General features: G+C 54.2%; 11 protein-coding genes across 11 annotated transcripts; 6 read left to right on the top strand and 5 right to left on the bottom strand.

Annotated features, from left to right (window-relative positions):
- Positions 1-335: 335 nt before the first annotated feature.
- On the top strand, positions 336-894 carry M406DRAFT_41938 (uncharacterized protein; the record flags this gene model as incomplete). Its single annotated transcript, XM_040924172.1, has 3 exons — positions 336-520; positions 618-768; positions 832-894. Coding segments are annotated over 3 exons (399 nt in total), but the record flags the coding sequence as incomplete, so codon positions are not given.
- Positions 895-1,130: 236 nt separating this feature from the next.
- M406DRAFT_62523 (uncharacterized protein) lies at positions 1,131-1,451 on the top strand (the record flags this gene model as incomplete). The annotated part of the gene is made up of 2 exons (XM_040924784.1): positions 1,131-1,196; positions 1,278-1,451. 2 exons carry the CDS (start codon positions 1,131-1,133, stop codon positions 1,449-1,451), a joined length of 240 nt encoding a protein of 79 aa, XP_040775178.1.
- A 368-nt stretch (positions 1,452-1,819) lies between these two features.
- On the bottom strand, positions 1,820-4,303 carry M406DRAFT_346466 (uncharacterized protein; the record flags this gene model as incomplete). The annotated part of the gene is made up of 2 exons (XM_040922191.1): positions 2,232-4,303; positions 1,820-2,087 (listed from the first exon to the last, which is right to left on the bottom strand). The coding sequence occupies exons 1-2, from the start codon at positions 4,127-4,129 to the stop codon at positions 1,820-1,822; spliced, it is 2,166 nt and encodes a 721-aa protein (XP_040775177.1). The 5' UTR covers positions 4,130-4,303.
- A 1,098-nt stretch (positions 4,304-5,401) lies between these two features.
- On the top strand, positions 5,402-8,161 carry M406DRAFT_91723 (uncharacterized protein). The gene is made up of 2 exons (XM_040926213.1): positions 5,402-7,401; positions 7,484-8,161. Exons 1-2 carry the CDS (start codon positions 5,456-5,458, stop codon positions 7,986-7,988), a joined length of 2,451 nt encoding a protein of 816 aa, XP_040775176.1. The 5' UTR covers positions 5,402-5,455; the 3' UTR covers positions 7,989-8,161.
- Positions 8,162-9,160: 999 nt separating this feature from the next.
- Positions 9,161-10,938, top strand: M406DRAFT_62526 (uncharacterized protein; the record flags this gene model as incomplete). The annotated part of the gene is made up of 3 exons (XM_040924785.1): positions 9,161-10,185; positions 10,299-10,878; positions 10,912-10,938. 3 exons carry the CDS (start codon positions 9,161-9,163, stop codon positions 10,936-10,938), a joined length of 1,632 nt encoding a protein of 543 aa, XP_040775175.1.
- A 480-nt stretch (positions 10,939-11,418) lies between these two features.
- Positions 11,419-12,794, bottom strand: M406DRAFT_322518 (NAD(P)-binding protein). Its single transcript, XM_040919649.1, has 2 exons — positions 12,418-12,794; positions 11,419-12,322 (listed from the first exon to the last, which is right to left on the bottom strand). Exons 1-2 carry the CDS (start codon positions 12,686-12,688, stop codon positions 11,538-11,540), a joined length of 1,056 nt encoding a protein of 351 aa, XP_040775174.1. The 5' UTR covers positions 12,689-12,794; the 3' UTR covers positions 11,419-11,537.
- Positions 12,795-14,279: 1,485 nt separating this feature from the next.
- On the top strand, positions 14,280-15,495 carry M406DRAFT_62528 (uncharacterized protein; the record flags this gene model as incomplete). The annotated part of the gene is made up of 2 exons (XM_040924786.1): positions 14,280-15,329; positions 15,388-15,495. 2 exons carry the CDS (start codon positions 14,280-14,282, stop codon positions 15,493-15,495), a joined length of 1,158 nt encoding a protein of 385 aa, XP_040775173.1.
- A 667-nt stretch (positions 15,496-16,162) lies between these two features.
- Positions 16,163-16,639, bottom strand: M406DRAFT_20077 (uncharacterized protein; the record flags this gene model as incomplete). The annotated part of the gene is made up of 1 exon (XM_040915453.1): positions 16,163-16,639. A coding segment is annotated over one exon (477 nt), but the record flags the coding sequence as incomplete, so codon positions are not given.
- A 1,018-nt stretch (positions 16,640-17,657) lies between these two features.
- Positions 17,658-18,970, top strand: M406DRAFT_260493 (inositol monophosphatase; the record flags this gene model as incomplete). The annotated part of the gene is made up of 4 exons (XM_040917370.1): positions 17,658-17,865; positions 17,964-18,015; positions 18,100-18,759; positions 18,862-18,970. 4 exons carry the CDS (start codon positions 17,658-17,660, stop codon positions 18,968-18,970), a joined length of 1,029 nt encoding a protein of 342 aa, XP_040775171.1.
- Positions 18,971-19,417: 447 nt separating this feature from the next.
- M406DRAFT_71229 (uncharacterized protein) lies at positions 19,418-20,803 on the bottom strand (the record flags this gene model as incomplete). Its single annotated transcript, XM_040925404.1, has 2 exons — positions 19,418-20,436; positions 20,542-20,803. The coding sequence occupies 2 exons, from the start codon at positions 20,801-20,803 to the stop codon at positions 19,418-19,420; spliced, it is 1,281 nt and encodes a 426-aa protein (XP_040775170.1).
- Positions 20,804-21,488: 685 nt separating this feature from the next.
- Positions 21,489-22,840, bottom strand: GH18-7 (response to light stimulus; the record flags this gene model as incomplete). Its single annotated transcript, XM_040925405.1, has 3 exons — positions 21,489-22,285; positions 22,372-22,655; positions 22,728-22,840. The coding sequence occupies 3 exons, from the start codon at positions 22,838-22,840 to the stop codon at positions 21,489-21,491; spliced, it is 1,194 nt and encodes a 397-aa protein (XP_040775169.1).
- Between the last annotated feature and the right edge of the window lie 964 nt (positions 22,841-23,804).

Here is a 23,804-nt window from a genome sequence, read left to right as displayed (position 1 = left end):
ACGATCATCTCGATACAGATGGTGGCCGTCTCATCTCACAATGCAAGCATCTGGCCTGTCGAAGGTGTTACAGTGAGGCATCATCAGAGACCAGATCTTGTCCAGCGTGTAGGGCTGGTACCATGGATAATACTGTGCGGAATGTGTTGAGCCATTTGAAGGAGGCAACGGCATCAAGGGAATTGTCTGCAACTCAGCCCGATCTTCATCAGACAAGAGAATACCCCTCCAAGTTGCTGGCATTCGTTGATGATGTCAAGAAGCATATCGCTGCGAAGAGGTAAGATTACAAATCAATTCTGCTGTGATTCCAGCATTGACATAGTTCGCCTAGTATCGTCTTTTCGTATTGGAAGAAGACCTTGGATGTTGTCGGCACTATTCTACAGGCTCAGAATCTTCACTTCTACTTTATCCATGGGTCCATTCCACATACCGAACGAAGTCAAATTCTCAACAGATTTCGATCCTCGATAGGACACAGTATATTGCTGATGACCCTTGGAACAGGGGCAGTCGGGTAAGACCTTGGACAAATACAATGAGAACAAGAATGCATGAGACACCAGGGATGCGCCGAACATTCTAAATGGTCACTAATTCGTCATGTTAATAAGGCTCAATTTGGGTGTTGCATCTCGGATATACCTTCTGGAACCGCAATGGAACCCATTCTTGGAACAACAAGCTTTTGGAAGGGCACAAAGGCTTGGCCAAACTGAGAAAGTTACAATCATTCGTTTTCTCATGAAAGACACCATCGAAGATGTAAATAGAACCTTTCCCTCCACATCGATATGCAAGAGCATCAAGAGCTGACTTATTCATCAGACTAATGTACAGTCAAGACAACTTGTCAAGATGCATATTGCATCGCGGGGGTTTGGAAATTAGATCTGCTTATGATGCGTGAAACCATGGCTTGGGAATGGTATGCATTCTTTTCATTTAATATCTGTTCAGAAAAGTCCAGTGCAGAATCAAGGTGAGTGTGCATTCTTTTTGAAACATAAAGTAACCTGTTGGACTTAGCAAAACAGCTGCGCAGCACCCCACAACTCCACAGCACGTGTTCATATGTTTAACATAATCTTCATGAAATACTGGTCTGGTCTGCTTACTCACATTACATGTATGCTGGGTCAGCATGCATTGAGACCTATAGGGCTGAAAACAGCCCTTTCAGATTGAAAATTGTAAGGACATTCAGTCCGTCTATTCCTCATTAGGCATAAAGGCCCGACAAAAATGTGCTTACTTCATGCGTGCTGGCTCAGCAAGAACCAGCAATGCTGCAGCAGCATACTGCTTTGAAATTGGAAAATGTTGACAAGTTCTTGCTCTCGATTATGCAGCTGGCAGGGAACAAAGGATTCTGGCTTTGCCATTCATGTTTTATCTGCAAAACAAACCTGCCTGGCCTTTTATTATACTTTTGGTTCGAGGCATGATTCGAGGATAAGCACCCACAGCCTCGTTGACAATGTGCAGAATACTGAGGCAATTCAGAGCGAGAAGCGCACCCGTCAGCAAATCTCCGAAACTATACAAGTATTGCCTACTTAAAGAAAATCCCTTCAAAACACCAAGCACTGTTCGCATAGGATGTCTTGTCACCGCAGGCTGAGACGAGTTTGACAGCGGAGATGTCTCAACAAGAATACAGATTCAGGGCTGTTATGGATTTCCGCTGCAAACCAGGAATCGTGGATTTCGATCAAGATGGCTGGCATTAATGGACCGCCTCCACACGCTATATATGTACAGACTGTTCTGCTTGATCAAGCAGAGATAGGGTTGTAGAGCCCAAAGATACTCATTATATGGCCCCAAACTCGTGGCTCAAGACCTCCGAGATATCACAGCCCGGCGCGAAGCCCAGGTTCGCCATGAACTGTGGATCAGCGTCGACGCGGTCGAGGTAGTCCATCGACGATAGGTCGTCTAGAAGGGCATCGTAGTCCAGAGGCCCTGCGTTGAAGCTCTCACGGTGGACTAGAGTCCGCGTGGGGGGCATGCGTTGCCCTTGCTGGAGCGGAGGGCCGGGGCCGCTGTGCATTATGGACTGCGTGTTTAGCATGGGCATTCTGGTGTCTGCCATAGCAGGGTCGATAACAGTGTCGTGTACGGCTTTCGAGGGTGACAGTGTTCCCATCATGAATGGCGTGTGATTTTGTGGAGAGAATTGTTTAGGTATGATGGCCGGTGTTTGGAGGCTGGCGGAGCTATACAGGTCGGGGGGTGTCGATGTGCTGACGGTAGGGGCGGTATGGGCCGATGCGGCAGCCAGGGGTGTTTCTGCTGTGGCTGTGGTCTTCGAGAGAGCGGGAACTGGAGGAACCGTTCGGGGTGGTTTGGTGGTTGGTGTCGTCCAGATGGAAGCCAAGGTATCTTGTGTCATTTGCCATCTTTCCTTGCCTTGTGGGTGAAGATCATTGAAGCTCGGGTGCTGCCGCATCATCGCCAAACAGCTTGAAAAGAATGGCGGTGCGCCACAAGCGCCGAATTGTGCCAAGTACTGCTCGACAGACTCTAGAATGAGACCGCAGGGCGATGCGTCCACAGAATCGAGTATGGCACCCACCCATAAGAACAAGATTCGCAGTACGTACGCGGACGGGATGCTGACCGAGCTGGAATCCCGAGAAATGATGAAGCTGGCAAAGGGAAGGCGTGGCTTGATGGTCTGGTGTAGGAGCATCATAGCCTCTGATGGATGCTCTCCCGAAAGAAGCCCATTCTGCCTCTGCATAGTTCGTTTCCTCATAAATTTGAAGACATCATATATTTGGTTGAAAGTCGTCAAAGAATATGCTGGACTTCGAGAGGACATTCTCGCACCAGGAGTCGGGCCGAACCCCTCACACGGTGCCCACGGCTGCCACTCATCCAGGTTGTCCTCTGGTATGCTCATGCCTTCGCTAATGCCCGCCGTATCGAGGCTCGGCATGCCCCTTCGATGTACCGAGATGAGGGTATCAAGGATATAGCAGCCCATCAATACTGCCGTGGCCTGTCTGGACGACCGCTCTTCGCCACTATGGAGCTCAGACACGTCCAGAGCAATCCGGTGTGCCAGGCCGACCAAAATCCAGGCGGACGTCTTCTTTCCTTTCCCGACGTTGATGAGGGCGAGGAGAAGCAGTGCTCTAGTGTGCTGGATCTCGAAATCACCCTCTTCTGAGGGCACGAGTCTCCTTGCGATGTTGTAAATATCGTCCGACGACAGAGTCGTGCTTTCGGTTACCCCGGTAGTCGACATCCTGAGACTCGAGGCGTCTTGGTGGGATGCCAGCGCCATGGCAGCCCAGAGCTCGGCATGCGATGCAGAGGCATTCCCCATCTGTCGGATGTCAAGGCCATTCTCTGGGTATAGGTAGATAGTTTTCAAGAGGTCCTGCTTCTCCAAGATGGGATACCAACAGTGCGTATAGCTGAAGTAGATGTCGACGAGCCGCCAGTGATTTGAGGGAAGCTTAATGACATAGTCGAGCTGGGCGTCGGAAGGAGTGTAGCCATCCGCGCATCTCAAAAGTGGGCCCCCGGCCGACTGTAACTGTCTTTGGAGAGGGTTTGACTTCGAAAGAGTCTGTGGTGTCTCCTCATTCTGCTCATTGTCGCTCTCTCCATCCTCAGAAGGCGAGGACTTATCGACCCGAGACTGAGCGACATCGCCACCAGAGAGGATACGGTCGATCTCCTTGTGAACCTTGCTCCTCCTCCATCTCTTGTGCAGGCGGTTGGCCTTATCTGAGTCCTTGCCCACGAGCAGGTTCTGGCCCTGGCCGCCCTCGTGCATCAAGAGATTGTCGAGGGCATCCTCGCACCCTGGAACCTTTTCGAAGAGCCATGCTAGTGCAACCTCCAAGGTCTTGATGTATCCGGTCTGTACGCCTCTCTTCTTGGGGTTGGCGGCGTAGGTGCATGGACGGTTCTGGGAGACGCAGGGAAAGCACAGTGGCTGGATGCCATCACACTTTTCGCGCGCAGCTCGGCATTGATCGCAAGCCCTGGACACTCGTTGTCTCTTGACGGGCGCAGAAGTGTTGGTATTGGCAGGGCTCGAGTCGGTGGCATTGTCGGCCTCGGAGGTGGCGGAGGTGGCTGTAGCCTTTCGCTTCGAAGGCATCGCAGTTGGTCTCGCAATCAGGATGTATCTGGCCCATTCATTGTCCCCTGTTCGAGTTATGGAGTACGCATGGCCAGTGCTCAGTTCCTCTGTTGTGTAATGATCCGCATAGTCCAACAGATGCAGGCAAAAACGACGCGCGCAATCTGTGGTGTGCGTTCGCGTGAGGGTGCGTGTGTGCGTTTTGCCGAAGCGTCGAGGGAGGGATGAATGAAGTCAAGTTTCTTGGGCCACAGTGCCGGGGCACGAATTGGAAATTGCAGCGGAAGCACTGGCGCATCGTCGGAGGGGGCATCACTGGGAAAGGGTGGGGTTTCGAGGCCATGATGCCTGCTCTACCAAAGCTAGCATCCTGCTGGGGAGCTTTTGGGCCGTCTTTTCCAGTGGGTGCTGGGGCTTGCATGGGGTCAGATTGGGGAATCCGGGGAACGGTCACTCACTGAGTGCGGGGAGATCCCAGCAAATTTTGACAGCTGAGCCCAGTAATGCAGCGGCGCCCAGCAGCTAAGCAGGCACGAGACAAAGGAATCGGCCCGGCTAAGGTTTTACCCTCTTGTGGGGCTTCCTACCTACCCAATCTTGAAGGGGAAGGAAGGCCATGCCTTGCTTCAACCGTCGCGGGCTAGAAGGAAGGAATTAACCGCCCCCCCCCCCCCAATCCCATCATCTCGTCAGTCAGTTTCTGCCCATCCCAGCGTACGAAGTCGGCCTTCAAGACAGCACGGACTGCCGCTGGTCGATGAACAAGGATCCTGACGACTGCGTGGGGCTAAAGGCCGCGGCTTGGGGGCTAAGACGATTCGACAGGTATTGATTGATTCTGACCCTCCCCGTCTTGGTTCACCACCTTTACCTTGGACACAAGACAGCAATTCCAAGAGCGACGTGCACCACGGAGAAGGAAGGGTAGCCATGAGCGATGCGAGAGGAGACATAGACGCTCATCATACCCACAGGGCACGATAACACTCGTCAATCGCCGCAAGATCATTCTGTACGCCTTGGCACTGCCAACAGCGAGTCAAGATGGCTTCTGTTGTAGCCGGAACCAAACGCAACTTCTCAACCATGGCTGCTGAACGGGAAGATGGCCACCACGATCCAATTTCCAGAAATCAGGGCCCCTACACCGGCGGCTTCAACAGGCAGTATGGTTCCATCTCTGATTCATCGCCTCACACGTCAAATTACTCTTCAGCAAGAGGTATGGCACAATCTCCCTGCCCAGGGTGTACCTTTCTTTTCCTCAAAGTCTAACAACGCTGTCCAGCCTCTCGCTCTGCGCCGAGCTCCCCACGGTCCACGTCCGACTTCTCCTGTATTCGCATGTTCGGCCCACAAGCCTCCATAGTCATCACCGGAGTTCGAGGAACTGGCAAGACCACCCTGGCCATCATCGCCTCCAGTGCCATGAAGCGAAAGGTTATGGATGCTGAACGGGCGTTCCACGAGGTCACTGGCCTCTCGAGTCAGGCATACAAGAAGCAACATGGCTTGGTTGATTACCACAGCCGACAGACTGAGGTCTTGAAGGATCTATTCCGTCGCTGCCAGAACAACACCATTATAGTATGCTCATGGATGGAGCGTAACGTGCAGTCCGTACTCCGGGACTACAGCAGCAGGATGCCTGTGGTCTATATCGTCCGAGACTCCAAAGCCATTCAGGAACATCTCAAGGTACCTGATGATGCAAGACTGAAGGATCTCTTGGATGCCAGTGGCCTTGTGCTTCGGAAGTGCAGCCACTTTGAATTCTTCAACGTGTCCGAGGACCTGCTGAAGAAGAACAAGGCCGACTCGCTGGATGGACTCATCACGGAACTCGACGAGAGATCACCTGCACCCTATCTAACACTGAAGAGAGCTGAGAGGCACTTTTTCAAGTTCTTGTCGCTCATCTTGCCTAAAGGAACGATACCTTTCATCGAGTCCGCGTTTCCCCTCGCATCCATACCAGCCGAGGACAGGCGTTTTACGTATGCTGTCTCGATCCCCTTGTCGATCCTGCTTGCGAAACACGTCGACATTGAAGATATCGAGACGGGCGCAGACGCCATCGAGATTGTGGTGGACGACCTGGTGAATCCCGCTTTCAGGCCGAATGGAAGGCACATCACTCCCGAACACGCAGGTGAGATCAGTCGGGCCTTGTCCGACATCAGGCGGAATACAGTTATCCCCATCCTCTACCATGTTGTGTTTCCCGGGTCGGCATTGCGAGACGATGCGTGGAAATCTCTGTATCTGGACTACCTACAGCATGGCTTACGCCTGGCCGCCGAGTATATAACCGTCGATTTGAGATTGGAGGACACCTACGTTTCCCATTTACGCATGACAGCGGGACGGACCAAGCTTGTCGGGAATCTCCAGATACCCAAAGCGCCCGCACCATCGTGGAGGGATCCTTCATGGATGACATATTACCAGAGGGCCAGGAGCCTTGGGTGCGACATGGTTCGCTTCACTCGTGTCGCTGAGCACTATCCAGATAACTTTGATGTCAGCTACCTGCAAGCCAAGATTGATGATCTTGGGGAACCCAGACTGCCCGTTATCGCATACAACACGGGCAGGAAGGGGAGGAATTCGGCTTGTTGCAACCAGGTGCTGACCTCGGTCCTGCCAGCTGGATCGACGGCGGCGAAGACGGGCTACGACATCGATAGCTATTATCCCCAGCCTTGCGTGACAGCCCTCGACTTGACAAAGGGCCTCTACTCGTCATTCGTATATGACGCCATGAAGCTCTACGTTATCGGCGGCGACGTTTCTGCCAGTCTGTCACCCGCAATGCACAACGCTGCACTTGCCGCGTGCGGCATTCCTCACCACTACCAGCCTCATTGTACTACATCTATCCGGAGCTTACACGATCTCGTCATGGACCCGCAATTCGCTGGTGCCTCCATAGGCCTTCCGTTTAAGGTGGAAATCATTAGCATTACTCATTCGTTGAGCAAGCATGCGAGAGCGATTGGTGCTGTCAATACCCTGATACCTATTCGATCACTGGATGATGACGGAACGGTTCCAGAGGATGCTCGACTCTTTCACTGCCGCAACCGTTCTGGACCTATCAAGGCGCTCTATGGGGAGAACACGGACTGGATCGGTATCAGGGCGTGCATTCGACGAGGTCTGTCGCCGGCCAACGCAGTGCGGTCCAACAGCTGTGGACTGGTCATCGGCGCAGGTGGGATGGCAAGAGCTGCGGTGTACTCTATGCTGCAGCTGGGTGTCAAGAACATCTGCGTGTTCAATCGCACGTGAGTTCATGATACCTTTTGTGACAGACACATAACGACTACTACTGGCTCTGTCTAGGCTTTACTGACCACCCTCTCTCAGCTATGCAAATGCCGAAAAGCTCGTTGCTCATTTCACGAGACTCCTGGCGAGAGACGATCTCCCTCTCTTTGGCCCCAAGTCCGACGTTGAAACCCGCTTTCATATCCTGCGCACAAGGGACGACCCGTGGCCAGAGGGCTGGCGACAACCAACAATGATTGTCTCTTGCATCCCTGGAGGCAACCCTGGCGCAGACTTTTCGTTGCCCCCACAATGGCTGGAGAGTCCGACTGGCGGTGTGGTGGTCGAATTTGTGTACAAGACGTTGTACACCCCAATTCTGAGCCAGAGCCATCGAGAAGCTCATCGGGGCTGGGTCACAATGGATGGTCTCGACATTCTGCCAGAGCAAGGATTTGCGCAATTTGAGCTGTTCACTGGCCGCCGGGCACCTCGGAGGTTCATGAGGCGGGAGGTTTTCAGAGCCTACACGGACGAAAAGGGTCGATCTAATTTGGCGCATCTACGACCAAGACTTGATAACATAGTGGAGCATGAACCTTAAGCCAGTGAGTGTAAAGTGCGCAAGGGCGGATGCTGAACTTTGGTCGAGTCCAGACCGTACGCTGCCTTACAGCCGAGGCTGGATGGACCGCAGCGGCCAGGGTAGTTGACCCACGAGTTCCCAGGCGCACCCTGCCCAGCAGCTACGCATAATTACACAAACAAAACACCTGGAACAAGCTCAACGTGTCCCTTTGAGTATTATGGGTATCCATTCACGTACAAGGCTGGTGGAAATTAGCTGCTGAAGGGGCACCTAGACTATTCCGTTCTCCATCAAGCATATACACAGAATAGAAGGGGTTCATCGACAGATACACGACGTTTATCAAGATGAGCGAAGACAAGCAAAGCCAAGAAAGCAGTTGGTGCCTGTCTGTTTCAGCAGAAAACATCCGGCTTATCCGTGCAAGCAAATCGCCAAGCAGAACGGTTAAGCCTTCTTCCTTTCTACAAAGGCTACCTATCGAGGTGAAGGCATCATTGTTTACACCACCTCTCTGCATAGCGCAGCAGATGAATGACCGACGCCTCGCGAGCTAGTTCCTCTCGGATCCTGGCACCCTGGGCTGACTGTCCCCGGCCGATCCAACCCCAGGCTGTCTAGGTGTGGGTTACAGCGCCGCATACAGGCTCACGCGTCCATAGTGCGGGGATGAACAAGGGGCGGGCAGTAGTCTCGGAAAGGCTTGAACGAAAACGCAGCCGAGTCAAGCTAGGATCTTCGTCAGTGTCAGGTTGAACTCTCTTCCGTCACTGCAGAAGGAATCAAAGAGAAATAAGGGGAGCAGTCGGATAAGGGGTAAACCCCCACGAATAGGGCGAAATGAGTCTCGACGCGACTGAACAACATCCATCCATCTGGGGACCCCGTATTAGAAGTAGAACAACCCCGTGGGGATGGCAATCCACATGTCCCAAGCGGCTGGGTCCATCCGACACATGGGCGTGCCTCTACTGCACACTAACTCGCTCGGCAAGGCTATCTAAGAAAAATTTGTTGCATATATCAGTCTCTGTCGTCCCGCCTTGCGTCCTCACTTGACAAACAAGAGAAAGGAGACAGACACACCAACCCCATCTTTATTTCCTATCGTCAGCCTCTCTTTCCTTTAGGTGCGACTTCATCTGCACGTCTTGGACAGGCGGGGTGTACCTCTGCTCAAAGTCAACATGACCTTGCTGGCCCTCAAAGAAGACAGGCCGACGCCCAAGGCCGTCTACAACTGGCGTGTCTATACTTCGGCCGCCGTCGCCTCCTTCGCCTCATGCATGATCGGTTATGACTCTGCCTTCATCGGCACCACCATCGCCCTCGCTTCTTTCAAGTCTGAGTTCGGCTTCAACAAGCTCTCCACCACTGAGCTGAACCTTATCTCGGCCAATATTGTCTCTGTCTACCAGGCCGGCGCCTTCTTCGGTTCCCTCTTCGCCTATGTCTCCTCCTACTTCCTCGGCCGCCGCAAATCCCTGTTTGCTTTTGTCACTGTATTCATTCTTGGCGCCGGTCTCATGCTCGGGGCCAATGGGGATCGAGGCCTGGGTCTGATCTACGGTGGCAGGGTGCTCGCAGGCATTGGTGTCGGCGGTGCATCGAACATGGTACCCATCTATATCTCGGAACTGGCACCACCGGCTGCCCGAGGAAGACTTGTGGGCATCTACGAGCTGGGCTGGCAGATCGGCGGGCTGGTGGGCTTCTGGATCAACTATGGCGTGAACACCACCCTGCCCGCCGACCACAAGCAGTGGCTCATCCCCTTTGCGGTGCAGCTCATTCCCGCCGGCCTGCTCCTCGTCGGGTGTCTGTGGATGAAGGAGTCCCCCCGGTGGCTCATGTCCAAGGGTCGGCGTGAGGAGGGCCTGGCGAACCTCTGCTGGATACGCAACCTCAGCGCGTCCGACATCTATATCGTCGAGGAGGTCAGCTACATTGACGAGGAGCTCGAGCGGTACAGGACCGAGGTGGGCGCGGGCTTCTGGAAGCCCTTTGCCTCGTTGAAGCAGAAGAACGTGCAGTGGCGATTCTTTCTGGGCAGCATGCTCTTTTTGTGGCAGAACGGCTCCGGCATCAATGCCATCAACTACTATTCGCCCACCATCTTCAAGAGCATCGGCGTCCAAGGCACGAATGCATCGCTGTTGACGACGGGCGTGTTTGGCTGTGTGAAGACGACGTTTACCTTTATCTGGCTCCTGTGAGTTTGAACATTTCCTCTGCTACCCACACAAGCAGTGCTGAATGTGTGTGTGTGTGTGTGTGTGTGTTGGCTGTAAACGATGCACATTGCTGACCTCGATAACCCAACAGATACCTCATCGACCGTCTTGGCCGCCGCAAGCTCCTCCTGGTCGGCGCCATCGGCGGTTCCCTGTGCATGTGGTACCTCGGCGCCTACATCAAGATCGCTGACCCGACCGCCAACCCGACTGCCAACGGACAGCTCTCGTCGGGCGGCATCTCGGCCATGTTCTTCTTCTACCTGTGGACCTGCTTCTACACGCCGACGTGGAACGGCACGCCCTGGGTTCTCAACTCGGAGATGTTTGACCAGAACACGCGGTCGCTGGGCCAGGCGTCCGCGGCGGCGAGCAACTGGTTCTGGAACTTCATCATCAGCCGGTTCACGCCGCAGATGTTTGCCACAATGGAGTACGGCGTGTACATGTTCTTTGCGAGCCTGATGCTGCTGTCGTGGGTGTTTGTGTTCTTCCTCATCCCCGAGACCAAGGGTCTGCCGCTGGAGGCCATGGATAGGCTGTTCGCGGTCAAGCCTGTCTGGAAGGCGAACGAGAAGATCATGGAGGAGCTGCGGCTGCAGGATGAGGAGTTCAGGCACAATGCGGGCAATCTGGAGCTGAATGATGACTCGAAGCCTGGCCTGACCCAGGTCGAGGACAAGAGCCAGGACCAATATGTATAGATTGACGACGGTAACAGGGAAGAGTAAAAATGGTGAACGGGGTTTGGGAGGTTGAAGACTCTGTCTTCTTGATTTCGTTCTCAGACAGGTCAGGGTAGAAATTTGTGGGATTTCTGGATATTGGTATAATTATAGCGAATTTTTACCTCATCGATGATGACCCTACATGACTTTTAATTCTACCCCAATACACCAACCTATATTTCAGGTTTCCTCATATCTCCTAACATGTTCAAACCAAGTGTTCTCTTATCTACGTACATACTAGGGCGTGTTGGCCACGCTCAGATAAAGCACGAAGCCTACACGATTGTTGGGCACGCCACTTGGATATATCGGCACATTGTCAAAGTGAACTTGTTACATCATGAATGTTGGTTTCACTGGCTGTATCTCAGTTTCACGAACTGTTAAATGGTATCATGAAAAAGAAGAAGAAAAAGAAAGAGGAACAGGAGAAAAATACAAGCGAAAAGGATCGTCACTAATGAAAAAATGGTACCATTTGCAGCCAGAGACAAGTTGAATTAATTCAACATCTATGTACGTCGAGACTGGTGACAACAAACGCCTGGCTGTGCTCTCAACTAATGCTATGACTGCTAAAACCTATTCCACAACACCGTCTACTTGGACTGATGTGCCGCAGCCCGGAGCTCCACCTGTCTATAAATCTCCTCCTTGACCTCCTTCACCGGCAACTCTTCCGTCTTCCGCCCGGTCCAGTAACGATCCTGCTCAATGCCCTGCCAGATCAGCGCCTCCGTGCCAAGGATGACGTTCCACCTAGCCTCCTCCGCCAGCTTGCCCAGCTGCGTGAAGGGGCTAGGGTTGTAACACATCTCCAGCATGGCCCCCTTGTGCGCCTTCTCGCGCAGGAACACCTCGACCACGGCGCGCGCCTGCACCTCGGCGTCCGTCGCGGGCGCAAAGTCTGGCACGCAGGCCACTATCGCGCCAGGGCCCTCGAGCGCTCTGGCCTGCTCCACCGTCTCGACATGGACCAGCTCGCCCGCGGCGCCTGCAAACCCGCGCTCGGTGCACTCTGCAATGACGGCCTCGACCTCGGCGCGGTCGCGGTTGACGAGGTAGACGGAGGTGGCGCCCAGCCAGGTGCGCAGGGCGTAGACCGCCGAGCGTGCGGCGCCACCGCCGCCGATGACGAGGGCTGGACGGTTGCGGAAGACGGCGGCGTGGTCTGCGTCTGGGATGGTCTTGAGGAAGCTGTCGCGGACGCCGATAACGTCGGTGTTGGTGCCGCAGTAGATGCGGCGGTGGCCGGTGGGGGAGGTTGGGTCGGGCTCGTCGCGGACGTAGAGGGTGTTGCAGGCGCCTACTGCACGGCATTCCTCTGTGAGCTCGTCTAGGTGGGGGATGATGGAGACTTTGTGGGGCATTGTCACTGAGGCGCCTGTGAGGGGGTGTGCAAGTCAGTCTCTGCCTTTTTAAAGGTTGTCTCGGAGTTGAAGGAAGGGAAGCTGAAGAGGTTAGGGGGGTGGGGGTTACCATAAAACTTGGGGTGTTGTCTCAGTTTGAGAAAGAGGTCCATATCTGTTGAATCTAGGCGCTGTTGTGCCCAGTTCAGGCCGAGATTCTGGTAGACCACATCATGAAGCAATGGGGACATGGAAGCGGTGAGCTTCTGACCAAAGAGGTAGCCATGTCTGTCGAGGTGGTCGATCTGTGGTAGTGATGTTGGTGATTGTGTCTGGAAGTGTGATGTGGTGTTGTCTGGTGTTGACGTTTGTGTTGTCGCCGAGGACTTTGTTACTGTCATGGTCGCCATCACCGCTTGGTTCTGTGTTTACCCAGTAGGATAGTTGGGGGATATTGTATGAGGTGTGTCTCAGTGAGAGTGGGAGAGAGAGAGAGGAGAGAGAGAGAGAGAGGAGAGAGAGAGAGAGAGAGACTGTTGATTGTGCAAATAAGGAGCAGGGGAAATCGTCTCTGATGATCAGAAATGTAACTGATTCGTACAAGATCTTGTAGGGCTAACAAATGTGGCGTTTTTAAGTGTCGTTAATCAGATTACTTCTCAGAAAGGATAGCCGGGACCTTTTATGAAGGGATGAATGATCTTTCACATCAACGACGGAGGATAAAGCTGCTACGATGCTGACTTAGCCTCGGAAATAGAAATGAGGTAGATCTCCCCGTGGGGAGGGGCCTCGGTCTTCGCTTAAGTGAGGGAGTGTGGCCGCGGCGGGGGGAGAAACTGAGAAAGAGAGAAAAGGAGAGCTCACGACGGCTTCGTGCGAACAAGGGTTGTAGAACGCTCTGCCGTCAAGATGAAGGGAAAATTGCTTTCCATGCACTACAGCGGCAACTCAGAGAGAGAGAGAGAGGGGGGGAAAAAGAATCGTCGGGTGCCAGTGGAGCCGAGCCATGTCGTTGAGATTTCGACTCGTAAACGTTTAACCGACAACGTCCTTTCCCTGTTCTGACATCACCGGGCTACACATTGGATCGAAACCGTCGTCCATCACCCAATGCAGACTCTCGCTTTTCTGGATCAGCATATACACGCTTATCTTCGGGTTGATTCTGCGACCAGGACACAGACAGACAGGCCTCATGAAACCGAGAGCCACCAGTATTACTTTGGATGACCTATCGCCTCGGTAGTGTTCTCTGAGAAGCCAATAGAATGGCCGTCCTTATGTCGGTAAGCGAATAAATGAGAAAGTCAAGTGTCGCCGAGTGGTGGGTGCAATATTCCAAGGGAATCAGTCAGCTGAATCCTCCATGGACTGGAACCAAGCCCACTAAAGACATGTCTTTTTCCCGTCCTGCTCTCTTTCCTTTCCTAAAGTTGTCATTCCAAGCCTCCGTGTCCTAACTCATAGAAGGCGTCGATTGTTATCCTCCCTTTTTTCACCTGTGCCACGCTGATATTGTCAGATACGTTGACTTGTGGCATCTGTCTCATCGCCTCTTACACTGAAGTCACTCTTCGAGAGCAAACACAAGTGGACAAACAAAACATACCCAAAGCCACTACGACAAACAGAGTCACTCACATAGCCAGCCGATTGTGGGCCTGGCTGGTTGGACCTTCCGGGTCGTTCACCTTTCTCTGTCCACTACATATTATTTATTTGCCCCTTCCTCTCAACTCCAGAAAGATCCCGTTTCCCAAACAAGATTTGACTTGTCTACACAACACATGCCACAAACTTTGCGTACACGAAACTACTACTATCCATAATCCCTTTCTCTCTTCTCTATTGGCAGCAGCCACCAGATAGTGTATCAGACCTGACCATCCTCTACTATTACATCCTCTCTTTTTCTCACTTCCCCTCACATCCTACTACAGAACCTTATCATCCTCCTCCTACTCCTCCTTTCCAGAATAAATAGACAAAATGCCCTGCCAACTCGGCATAACCAGCATGTCCCTGGGATGGCCTTACGCAGGTCACTCCCTTGCCAGCAAGCTCGACATCATGGAGCAGCAAGGCTACCAGGGTATCGAGCTCTTCGATGCCGACCTCCTCGACCACGCTAAGCAGTTTGAGTCCCCCCAACATCGCCCCAGTGATGGACCGTCTCACCAAGCCCAACTGAAGGCAGCCCACGGCATCCAGCGTCTCTGTGCCCAAAAGAACATAACCATCATCTGCCTTCAGCCCTTCTCTGGCTATGATGGCCTCATCGACCGAAAAGAGCACGACGCAAGGATCGAGAAGCTGCATAGGTGGATGGAAATCGCCACAGCACTGCAGACAGACCTCATCCAGGTGCCCTCGTCCTTCCTCCCAGAGGCGCAAATGAGCGACGACATGAACCTCATCGTGTCGGACCTGCAGAAGATTGCCGACCTGGGCGCCGCGCACAATCCACCAATTCGCTTCGTGTACGAGGCTCTGTGCTTTGGCACGCGCATCAACACGTGGGAGGCCAGCTGGGAGGTGGTGCAGCGGGTCGACCGCGCCAACTTGGGCCTGTGCCTGGACAGCTTCAACATCGCGGGCAGGATCTACGGCGATCCGGCTTCATCCTCAGGCGTCACGCCGGATGCAGAGCGCGCGGTAACAGAGTCTATGAAGAGGCTTGTGGAGCGTGTGGATGTGAAGAAAGTCTTTTACGTGCAGATTGTCGACGCGGAGCGCCTGGAGAGCCCTCTGGTCGAGGGCCACCGTTTCTATACGGAGGGCCAGACGCCGCGCATGAGCTGGAGCAGGAACTGCAGGCTCTTCTACGGCGAGACGGACCGAGGCGCATTCTTGCCCGTCAGGGAGATCGCCGAGGCTTTCTTTCACGGCCTTGGGTTCGAGGGGTGGGTCAGCCTGGAGCTGTTCAACCGGCGGATGAGCGACCAGGGCGCCGACGTGCCGCACGAGCTGGCACACCGTGGTGCCGTCTCATGGGGCCGGCTGGTTGAGGACCTGCGCCTTGCGACGAAGACCAAGAGCGTGGAAGAAGGAGCGGGCCACTCAGAGACCTGTGTCGCATCCGATGCGAGTGCCTCAGAGCCGAGTGTCAGAGATGCCAGCGAGGAGGTGGAGAGTCATCCGTCGCCAGCATTTGCGGCCGAGTCGGACGATAGCGACACGCCGTCCTAGGGGGCGAGAAGCGTGACGATCAATAATAATGATGATGATGATGACGGTGGCTATCTCACAAGTGCTGGGGCTGGCATCTCGCAGGCGACTACCCTGACTCAGGGAAACAGGATGGCCTCAGAGCACCCACTGGGCGGCGTGGTAGAGAACAGCAACAGAATGTTGTCGCAGGCGGAGATGGGAATACCTGGTGGATCAGGATCGCGGTCTGGTGAGGGCATCCCGAAGTTGCTGAACAACGTCTGTGCCAGGATAAATATCTTGAGCAACTGGGTTCGTCAGAAGGTCTCACAAACTCCGAGGACGTCCTATGACTCCTGTGTTGTTGTGCTGTTGTTGGTTGTGGCTGGCATATTGCTCATTCTGGGCGGTCACTGGGCCTACAAGAACAGAAGGGATTCCTACAGACACCGCAAATTGCATCCTTGTTGATTAGATGGGCGCTGGGTATCAGTGGATAACTGGAACATGGGAGATATCAATTGTCTAGTATCATAGCGAATATGAGTTTCTTTGATCTTTTTTTTTCAGCGAACATGTCGATGAATATTACTTTACGAGTATGGTCTTGGCGTGAACTATTCAACTTTTCATGTTTCTTCCTGTTCTTTTCCAGTCCTGGCTTTTTTTTTTTTTTTGGGGGGGGGGGGGGCAACATAATACATAGCTCACTGCCCCTCCCCCTTCAACTTCAGATGCTTGGCCACAAACTCCAGCGCAGCCTGATACCCAAACACACCAAGCCCAGCAATCACCGCCACCGCCTTGTCGCTCAGGTAACTATGCCGGCGAAACTCCTCCCGCGCGTGGACATTGGAGATGTGCACCTCCACAAACGGGATGTCCACGCCCGACAGCGCGTCTCGTATGGCGACGCTGGTGTGGGTGTAGGCGCCAGGGTTGATGATGATGGCCGAGACGGGAGGGGTCTGCCTGTGGCCCTCTGGCGGCGTCCACCACGCCGCGGCCTGCTGGATGCGGTCTACGATGGCGCCCTCGTGGTTGGACTGGAAGGCCTCGAGGGTGGCGCCCAGCGAGGCGGCCTGGGCTTGGGCCTGGGATTCCACGTCGGCTAGGGAGGTGTGGCCGTAGATGTGGGGTTCCCTCTTGCCTAGGAGGTTGAGGTTGGGGCCGTTGATGAGGAGGATGTGGCGGGACATGATGAGGATGGATGTTGTTGGTTGTTGGTTGTCTGGTGGTGATGGTGGTGATGAGTCAAGCTTGGGCTCATGAGGTTGGTGACAAATAATTGTTGTGTCTTAACTCCTTTTGTTATAGCGAAGCCTGAAGGGCCATTTTCATCAATGTTTGTAGTTCCGTCTCTCATTAATTCATCATCCATCCATTGTGCTCCTCCTTCTGTCATCAGTCTGGCAGCACCGGACATATCCAACCCGACCTACGGCTTTGCACCACCGCCCTGAGGACAAGTTGTGGGTCTGAATGCATATCCTCGTGTGGTTCAGGATCAGTGCGGGTGCTTAAACTATGGACCGACAATGTTGAAGCGAGCCTTCCATCCATCCGTCCGTTTGGGCGGGGCCAAGAGGGTGGAAGAGCGCTCTTCCGGGTCCCTCTTCCCAATCACCACGGCGCAACCTCGGCAGTTGTGGTTCCGACGATACTCTCTCACTCGAGTATGTGAGGGGCAGTTCTTCCTGGCAACACATTTATGCACTCTCGAACACGAGAAGGAGGTATAAAGGAGGGGCTGAATGGTCATTTGGCTGGACTGCGCACGGGTCTTGATAATGCGTCCAACGGCTAGCCGATAAAGGTCTTTAGTAGTGAACCAGATGGTTTCAGGGAGTTTCTTTGAGTACTTGAGTAATTGCAGCAGGTGCCTCCCCCGCTAAGATAAGAGATAACAGTTTCTTCAGCGGACCTCGTTATTATGGTAGGCCGTGCTTAGTGGGAGGAAATCGACGTCATGCCCGCTGAATCAGAACCACTGCGGAATGTCCACCGCTGTGGTTTCTCGGTTTGTAGCGGCTCTTTGGGTAGAGCTTCAGTGGGCACCGCACAAAGCTTCAGGGTCCTTCTCTCATTAGTCACCGTCTGACTGACGGACTGAGTGACTCTACCACCACTTCTCTGACTCTTCTCATGCTCAACACATCTTGAGCTCACCCTCCTTCACCAGCTTACTACCAACATCCCATCCAATTGACCGATATCATGGCCGGCCAAGCACAGGACCAGATCAGCGAGCAGGAACTGGACGAGATCTATGCCTTTGCCATCCAGCTGGGCAAGGATGCCGGTGAGATGCTCATGGACGGCGCGAGGGTGCGCATGAGCGGCTCGTCAGGAGGAGGGCAAGCAGAGGAGCAGAGGATTGAGGAGAAGGAGAATGCTGTGGATATCGTGACCAAGACGGACACTGGTGCGTCGTCAAACACTGCGTCTATCTTGTTGCTGTAGTTGTAGCTATGATAGAAGAGTGACAATGTGCTGACCAGCTGCTCTCGTAAAATGTGCCAGATGTCGAGGCCTTCATCCACCAGTCAATATCCAAAAAGTACCCTCACCACAAGTATGTTCCTAACCTCTCCTTGTTTGCCCCCCTCTTTTTCCCACCAGCCGACGGCACATGAGATAACTCATAAATCATCCCCAGGTTCATCGGCGAAGAGACATACTCCGCCGGCTCCTCCAAAGACTACCTCATCGACCCGGACCACCCAACCTGGTGCGTCGACCCCCTCGACGGCACCGTAAACTACACCCACCTCTTCCCCACCTTCTGCGTCTCCATCGCCCTCATCGTCCGCGGGTCCCCCATCATCGGCATCATCTACGCCCCCTTCATGAACCAGCTCTTCACCGCCTGCCGCGGCCGCGGCGCCTTCCTCAACGGCTCCCAGCGCCTCCCCTTCCTCCCGAACCGGCCCATCCCCCCCAACGCGCCCAAGGGGTGCGTGTTTGGTTGCGAGTGGGGCAAGGACAGGCGTGATCCGGACACGGGCGTGGGGAATCTCGGCCGCAAGATCGAGAGCTTCGTCACCATGGCCGTGGAGCCTGCGGCGCGCCGGGGCAAGGGCGGCATGGTGCATGGTGTGCGAAGCCTGGGGAGCGCGGCGCTGGATATGGCGTATACGGCGTCCGGGAGCCTTGATATCTGGTGGGAGGGCGGGTGCTGGGAGTGGGATGTCGCGGCGGGCATTGCGATCCTGCTTGAGGCGGGCGGGCTGGTGACCACGGCAAACCCGCCTGAGGACCCTGCGACGGCTGAGGTTCCTGATGTGAGGCTGGGGAGTAGGCTGTATTTGGCTATCAGGTAAGAAGGCTCCATTGCTGCGTAACATGCGGGTGGAGAGCAGTCTGGGCCGATGTAAGTGTGAGAGACGAATGTGCGCTGACTGAAATCCCTCCTTGGCAGGCCTGCTGGACCATCAGAGACCGAGACGGCACGACAGGGACAGGAGAGGGTCGTGCGAGAAGTCTGGAAGCGCGTGAAGGCGCTGGATTACTCTCGCCCTGGAGCCTGAAATAATTTCTTGCATCTCACGCGGGGTACAGCCCGAGGAAAAGGGAACGACGAAAGCGGGGAAGAATAGACGTTCGCATGCCACAAGGCAACCTGGGAAGACCAAGAAAGAAAGAGAAGAGATGAGCTATGCATATTGGGTGGGTATATTTTGAATAGAGGTGGAAGGCTGCGGGCCGGATTCGTCGACGTAACCTTGGGCCCTGTCTTGTTACAGATCTATGAGCAGGGAGACTTGATCGCTTGTCGCGTGTATCTCGTAGCATCATTACTTGTACATGTTGTGGACTTTTTTCTTCTTTTCTTTCTTTTGGTCTTCCATACATCTTTTGGGGGATGGTCTCAACCATTGTGCCTCTTGCCCTCGCACATCGGTTCTCCTTTTTCAGAATATTGGGGGGGGGGGGGGTATCATAGGTGATGCTTTGAGTGGAGGGGGGTGATAGTCTCAGTCCAAACCAGGGAACGCAATGCCTCCAGCTGGCTGACCTCCCTTGCCGCCCTTGCGCTTCTTCTTTTGGGGCTTGGGCCGGTCACTGTCGCTAGCATCGCTGTCGTCGTCCGAGTCGTCGCTGTCGGCTGCACGCTTCCCGTTTCCGTTAGCACTGCCGGCCTCCTCATCCGACTCCTCCTCATGCTCGTTGTTGCCATCAGCCTCAGCCCACACCTTGACAATCTTCCCACCGCCACTGATCATGCGGCCCTCGCAGTCAAAGCTCACAGCCACCACGCCTTCGACGTCGTCGTGTCGCAACACAGCCTGCGTCTCCCTCGCCTTGAGGTCGACAACCGCCAGGCTGCCATCGCCCACACCGACAGCGACCTTCTTGCCCCAGCCCAGCTCGTCAGGCATCCTCGCAATGCAGTCCAAACTCTCCCCATCCTTCTTGTTCTTGGTGCCCGCCACATAAATCCTCTCCTGCTGGTCATCCCACGAGCCCCTGTCCCAGATGGTCAGCACGCCGTTGCCTGTGCCCACCGCAATGACAGCGTTGCTCCGCAGCCTCTTTGGACCCAGGCCCGAAGGAATCAGTGCAGAGCACAACAACTCGTCCTCTTGGTCTTCACTCCTCGTGATGATCCCGCTCCTGATATCCGTGACGGCAAGCGTCGTGCCTCCTGTGGACACCCACTGTCTGGGGAAGCCCGAAGTGCTCTCGGCCGAGGGTGGCAGGGGCACGATGCTGGTGACATAGTCATCGTGGGGGAAATGTTTGCGGACGGGTGCTGCACCCATGGAACCTAGAGGGCTTCTGCCAGACGGGTCCTTCTCGGCGCGCAGCTTGTCGCGCAGGTCATAAATATACAGGGCACCAGAGTCCGTGCCGACGAGGAGGTTCTGGGGTGACAGGACGTGCATGATGGCAGGGTCGTCGGAATCGTCACCTCGGCGTGGTGGGATGGTGATCTTGGAAACGACCTGGCCGGTGGTCGGGGAGAAGTGCTTAACGAGGGAGTCCGTGCCGGCTGAATAGAGGTCTATATCGCTCATGGGAGGAAGGTCGGGTTGTCAGCTAGACCACACCGAGCTAGGACATCTTGTAGACTTCTGAAAGGAGAGGCAGGCCTTACCTTGCCCATCATGGCCGTAGACCAGACTGCGACAGCTCCCCTTGTGCCTGCGCGTGCGCCAGAGGCTCTTGATCAAACCTTTGCCGCTCGTGATGCTGCTGTTCTCGTCTGCGTCCTCCTCAGAGCCATTGTCAGACGAGGGAATTCGAAAGGTCTCAACATGGCCGCTGGACAGGCCCACAGTCAGGAGGGGCTCGGTCGGGTGGACGGCCTGGGTGAACAGGTCTGAGTTCAGCGGGAGGGTGCAGAGGTTTTCGAACATGATGACTTGAAGAGCTGGAGGAAGAAGGGGAGGAGGGGGCAGCGGTCGTGAGGAAGAATGATGAATTGAATTTATTCGAGACCAGCCATTATGAATATAGTGGAAGGCGACTAGAGTGGTGAAATGGTGGTGTTTTACACTTGGCGAGAGGCGTGTTGAGATTTCAAGGTGTTCAAAACCAAATAATTCGCCCTCTTGAGAAATTTCAAGAGTTTGGGAAGATTAGTAGTAGCATCGTAGTAGCCTCGTCGCGGATGCATGAGCAAAAGCCATCGAAAAGCCGCATGCCCACCTATAGCTTGACCCCGGGTGGTTGTGCACTAGTGCGAGGCGACCACTTGTCACTGTATTTGACCTGCCCTGCCTGTGGTGGCTCTGTGTTGGTGCGAACGGGCCGGGTGATTGGTCCTGCATTTAGTGCGAGAGGACCACATGCCACTGTATTTGACCCGGGCATACCACTGTATTCGACCCGGGTGGGCTCAGCGTTGCTGCGAAGAAGCCGCAGACCACTGTAATTGACTTTCCTGCTTGGGCAGGCAGGGACAGGGGTACATCAAGGGTTCGACGTTTCCTCCAAAAAAAACAAAAAAAAAAAAAAGACCTGGGAAAGTTGCGAGAATCATGGTTCCTATCAGTAGATAACCCCATGTTTGTTTACAGTACATGTTTCCTTCCCAGTCCCTCACAGTTCGTCTCTCATATGCTTCTCGTTCTCGTTGATGGCTTTCAAGAGGCGTGCTAGGCGTTCGTAGGACGTGCCATCCTCTCCCAGGCCCCAAGCAAAGACACCAGCCAGATCCATCTCGCCCAGGATCGTCGCCACCTTCTTCTCGATATCACCGTTTGATCCCTTGTCAAAAGACCACCAAAGATTGTCCTGAGAGTCCCAATAGTATGAAGCGCCCTCGGCGGCGTCGTACTGCGTGTCCGCCAGCGCCCTTTGAAATGAAGCCTCGAGGTCGCCGGGCGTGGTATCGTGCCACGAGAAGGCACCGGCCCGCCCAAGATCTGCCCCCGTCTCTGGGTCCTCGAGCAGTAGGGTCTTGCAGCCAATGGGTGTCTCAGCCTTGGAGCAGTCCTCAGGGTCTGTCTTGTACCACTTGACGTAGAAGGGCAGGCCGAGGTTCAGCTTCGCAGGTGGGGCCCCGCGCGAGATGTACGCCTGCAGGCCCTCGCGGCTGGCTTTCGTGCTGGCGTGGTGCTTGGTGACGTGGTCGCGGCGGTTCATCAGGTCGTATGTCATCACGTTGAGGAAATCGAGGTGTTGCATGATGCGCGGGACGGTGAGCTCTGTAAAGGCGAGCATGTCCCTCTCGTGGCCAGGGACGGCAGCCGTCATCAGCTTGTCGGGCCCCAGGGCCGCGCGGATCTCGCCCAGCAGGAGGGGATAAGCTTCAATCTCCCACTCCTTCTCCGAGTTGGGCACTTGTTTGTAGTCCTCCCCGTTGCCGCCAGGGTACTCCCAGTCGATGTCGATTCCTGCAAGCAAACACGTTCCCAAGTCATTCTCATGAATACATGCTACAGTGCCTGTCGCCCGCTCGTAATGGTTCATAGGGACTCACCATCTGCACCCGTCGTCTTCACCAACCTCGCAGCGTTCTGCGCAAAGGCCTTGCGAGTCGAAGCGTTCTTCGCAGCAGTCGAGAAGCCGCCGTCGCCCCATCCACCGACCGCAATCAGGACCTGCGTGCCCTCAGCAAAGCTCTCGCGCGCAGACTCGACGCTTCTGAAGAGTGGCCACTCTGTCCTGTCGTCCTCGAGGAGCACTTCAGACCGTACGAAGGCCAGAACAACATGGGTGATGGGGTTTATGAGCTCTTTGTCCTCAGGGATGATATCATGTTGTCTGCCAGAGCATGTCAGTATCTTGTGCATGACTTTTGTCAGATTAACATCAGCAGATAAATGAGAGACAAACCCAGTCAGGTACATTAGACACGTAGAGCCGCGGTGAATCTTCCCTTTGGCAGCGACCACTGTGGCAATAAACCAAAAAATGGTTGCTATGATGTAATGATTGGACCAATTCATCTTGTCAGCACTCAAGAGCGCAAGTATGAAGCCTTCCTTGAGTGATGTAGAATTCCAAGGAAGGCAGAGGTCTGTGGGGGAATGTCTTGCTGTCGAGAGGGGTGAGACTAGGTGTAGTGACATGCTCGGCACGTCCCACTGTAGTGAGACGTCCAACCCTGTCTCTTCCACAACCAGTTTATCCACTCAGATCACTAAACTTGGTCTCCGTTAACTCATACACTACCCTAAGCCTTGCTCAAGGGAGCTGGATGTTAAACCTTAGCCTTGTGGACTTTGGCTACGAAACACCAGCCCTTATGCCCCAAAGAGCATGCTTTCCTTGAAAGCCATAGCTGTTAATCGTCCTTCTAGCTGGTTCTCCTTTGCTGCTAGTTCATCTGCACCAGTGGCATCTTTTCATGCCGAACCGCACTGTTGAAGCCAGAGACCAATGTGTCTCCTCATATTTCGTTCATCGCACGCTCTGATAGCATCACCCTCCCAACAACCTTTCCAACACCACCATGCCTAGACCCAGACTTATGCGTTGTTGACTGGCCTGGATTTTATCCCATTTTCGGCACAGTGACCCGACCCAAACTCTTCATCGTCCAAAGCCACTTGTTTGGCATCATTTTCTTTGTTTCCCCTAGAGTCTTTCATGCAATGATTAGGAAGCTGCAAGGTATTGGAAATCCCTTCCGAAACAGAATCAAGATACATATCTTCACTAAGAGGCAAGAATAGTGGATGATCAAGGCAGGCACTAAACAACATCGAGACCCTTCTTGCACATTTTTTTCCCGGACTGATGCCCTGATCACCCCCCTAATCATCTCCTTGAGTTTGTTATCTTACAGAATAATTCGCACCCTGCGGCTCTCTGGGTGGACTGATCACTCCAATCTTCAGACAAGACAGGTTCAGATTGGATTAACTTACCACAGAGGACTTCCAAATTGATCGGTCTGCTTTCTTCATA

This window comes from Cryphonectria parasitica (genome assembly GCF_011745365.1).
Source record: "Cryphonectria parasitica EP155 unplaced genomic scaffold M406scaffold_5, whole genome shotgun sequence".
NCBI classification, from domain to species: Eukaryota; Fungi; Ascomycota; class Sordariomycetes; order Diaporthales; family Cryphonectriaceae; genus Cryphonectria; species Cryphonectria parasitica.
Note: the sequence above shows the minus strand (reverse complement) of the source record. Positions and strands in the feature narration are given on the sequence as shown.

Excerpts from the sequence above, each read along its gene's own strand:
- M406DRAFT_322518 (XM_040919649.1), bottom strand. The coding sequence starts at position 12,688 with ATGACAGTAACAAAGTCCTCGGCGACAACACAAACGTCAACACCAGAC. Across the intron at positions 12,323-12,417 it reads ACAACACCCCAAGTTTTATG|GCGCCTCAGTGACAATGCCC; the intron begins GTAACCCCCACC and ends ACCCCCTCACAG.
- M406DRAFT_91723 (XM_040926213.1), top strand. The coding sequence starts at position 5,456 with ATGTTCGGCCCACAAGCCTCCATAGTCATCACCGGAGTTCGAGGAACT. Across the intron at positions 7,402-7,483 it reads ATCTGCGTGTTCAATCGCAC|CTATGCAAATGCCGAAAAGC; the intron begins GTGAGTTCATGA and ends ACCCTCTCTCAG.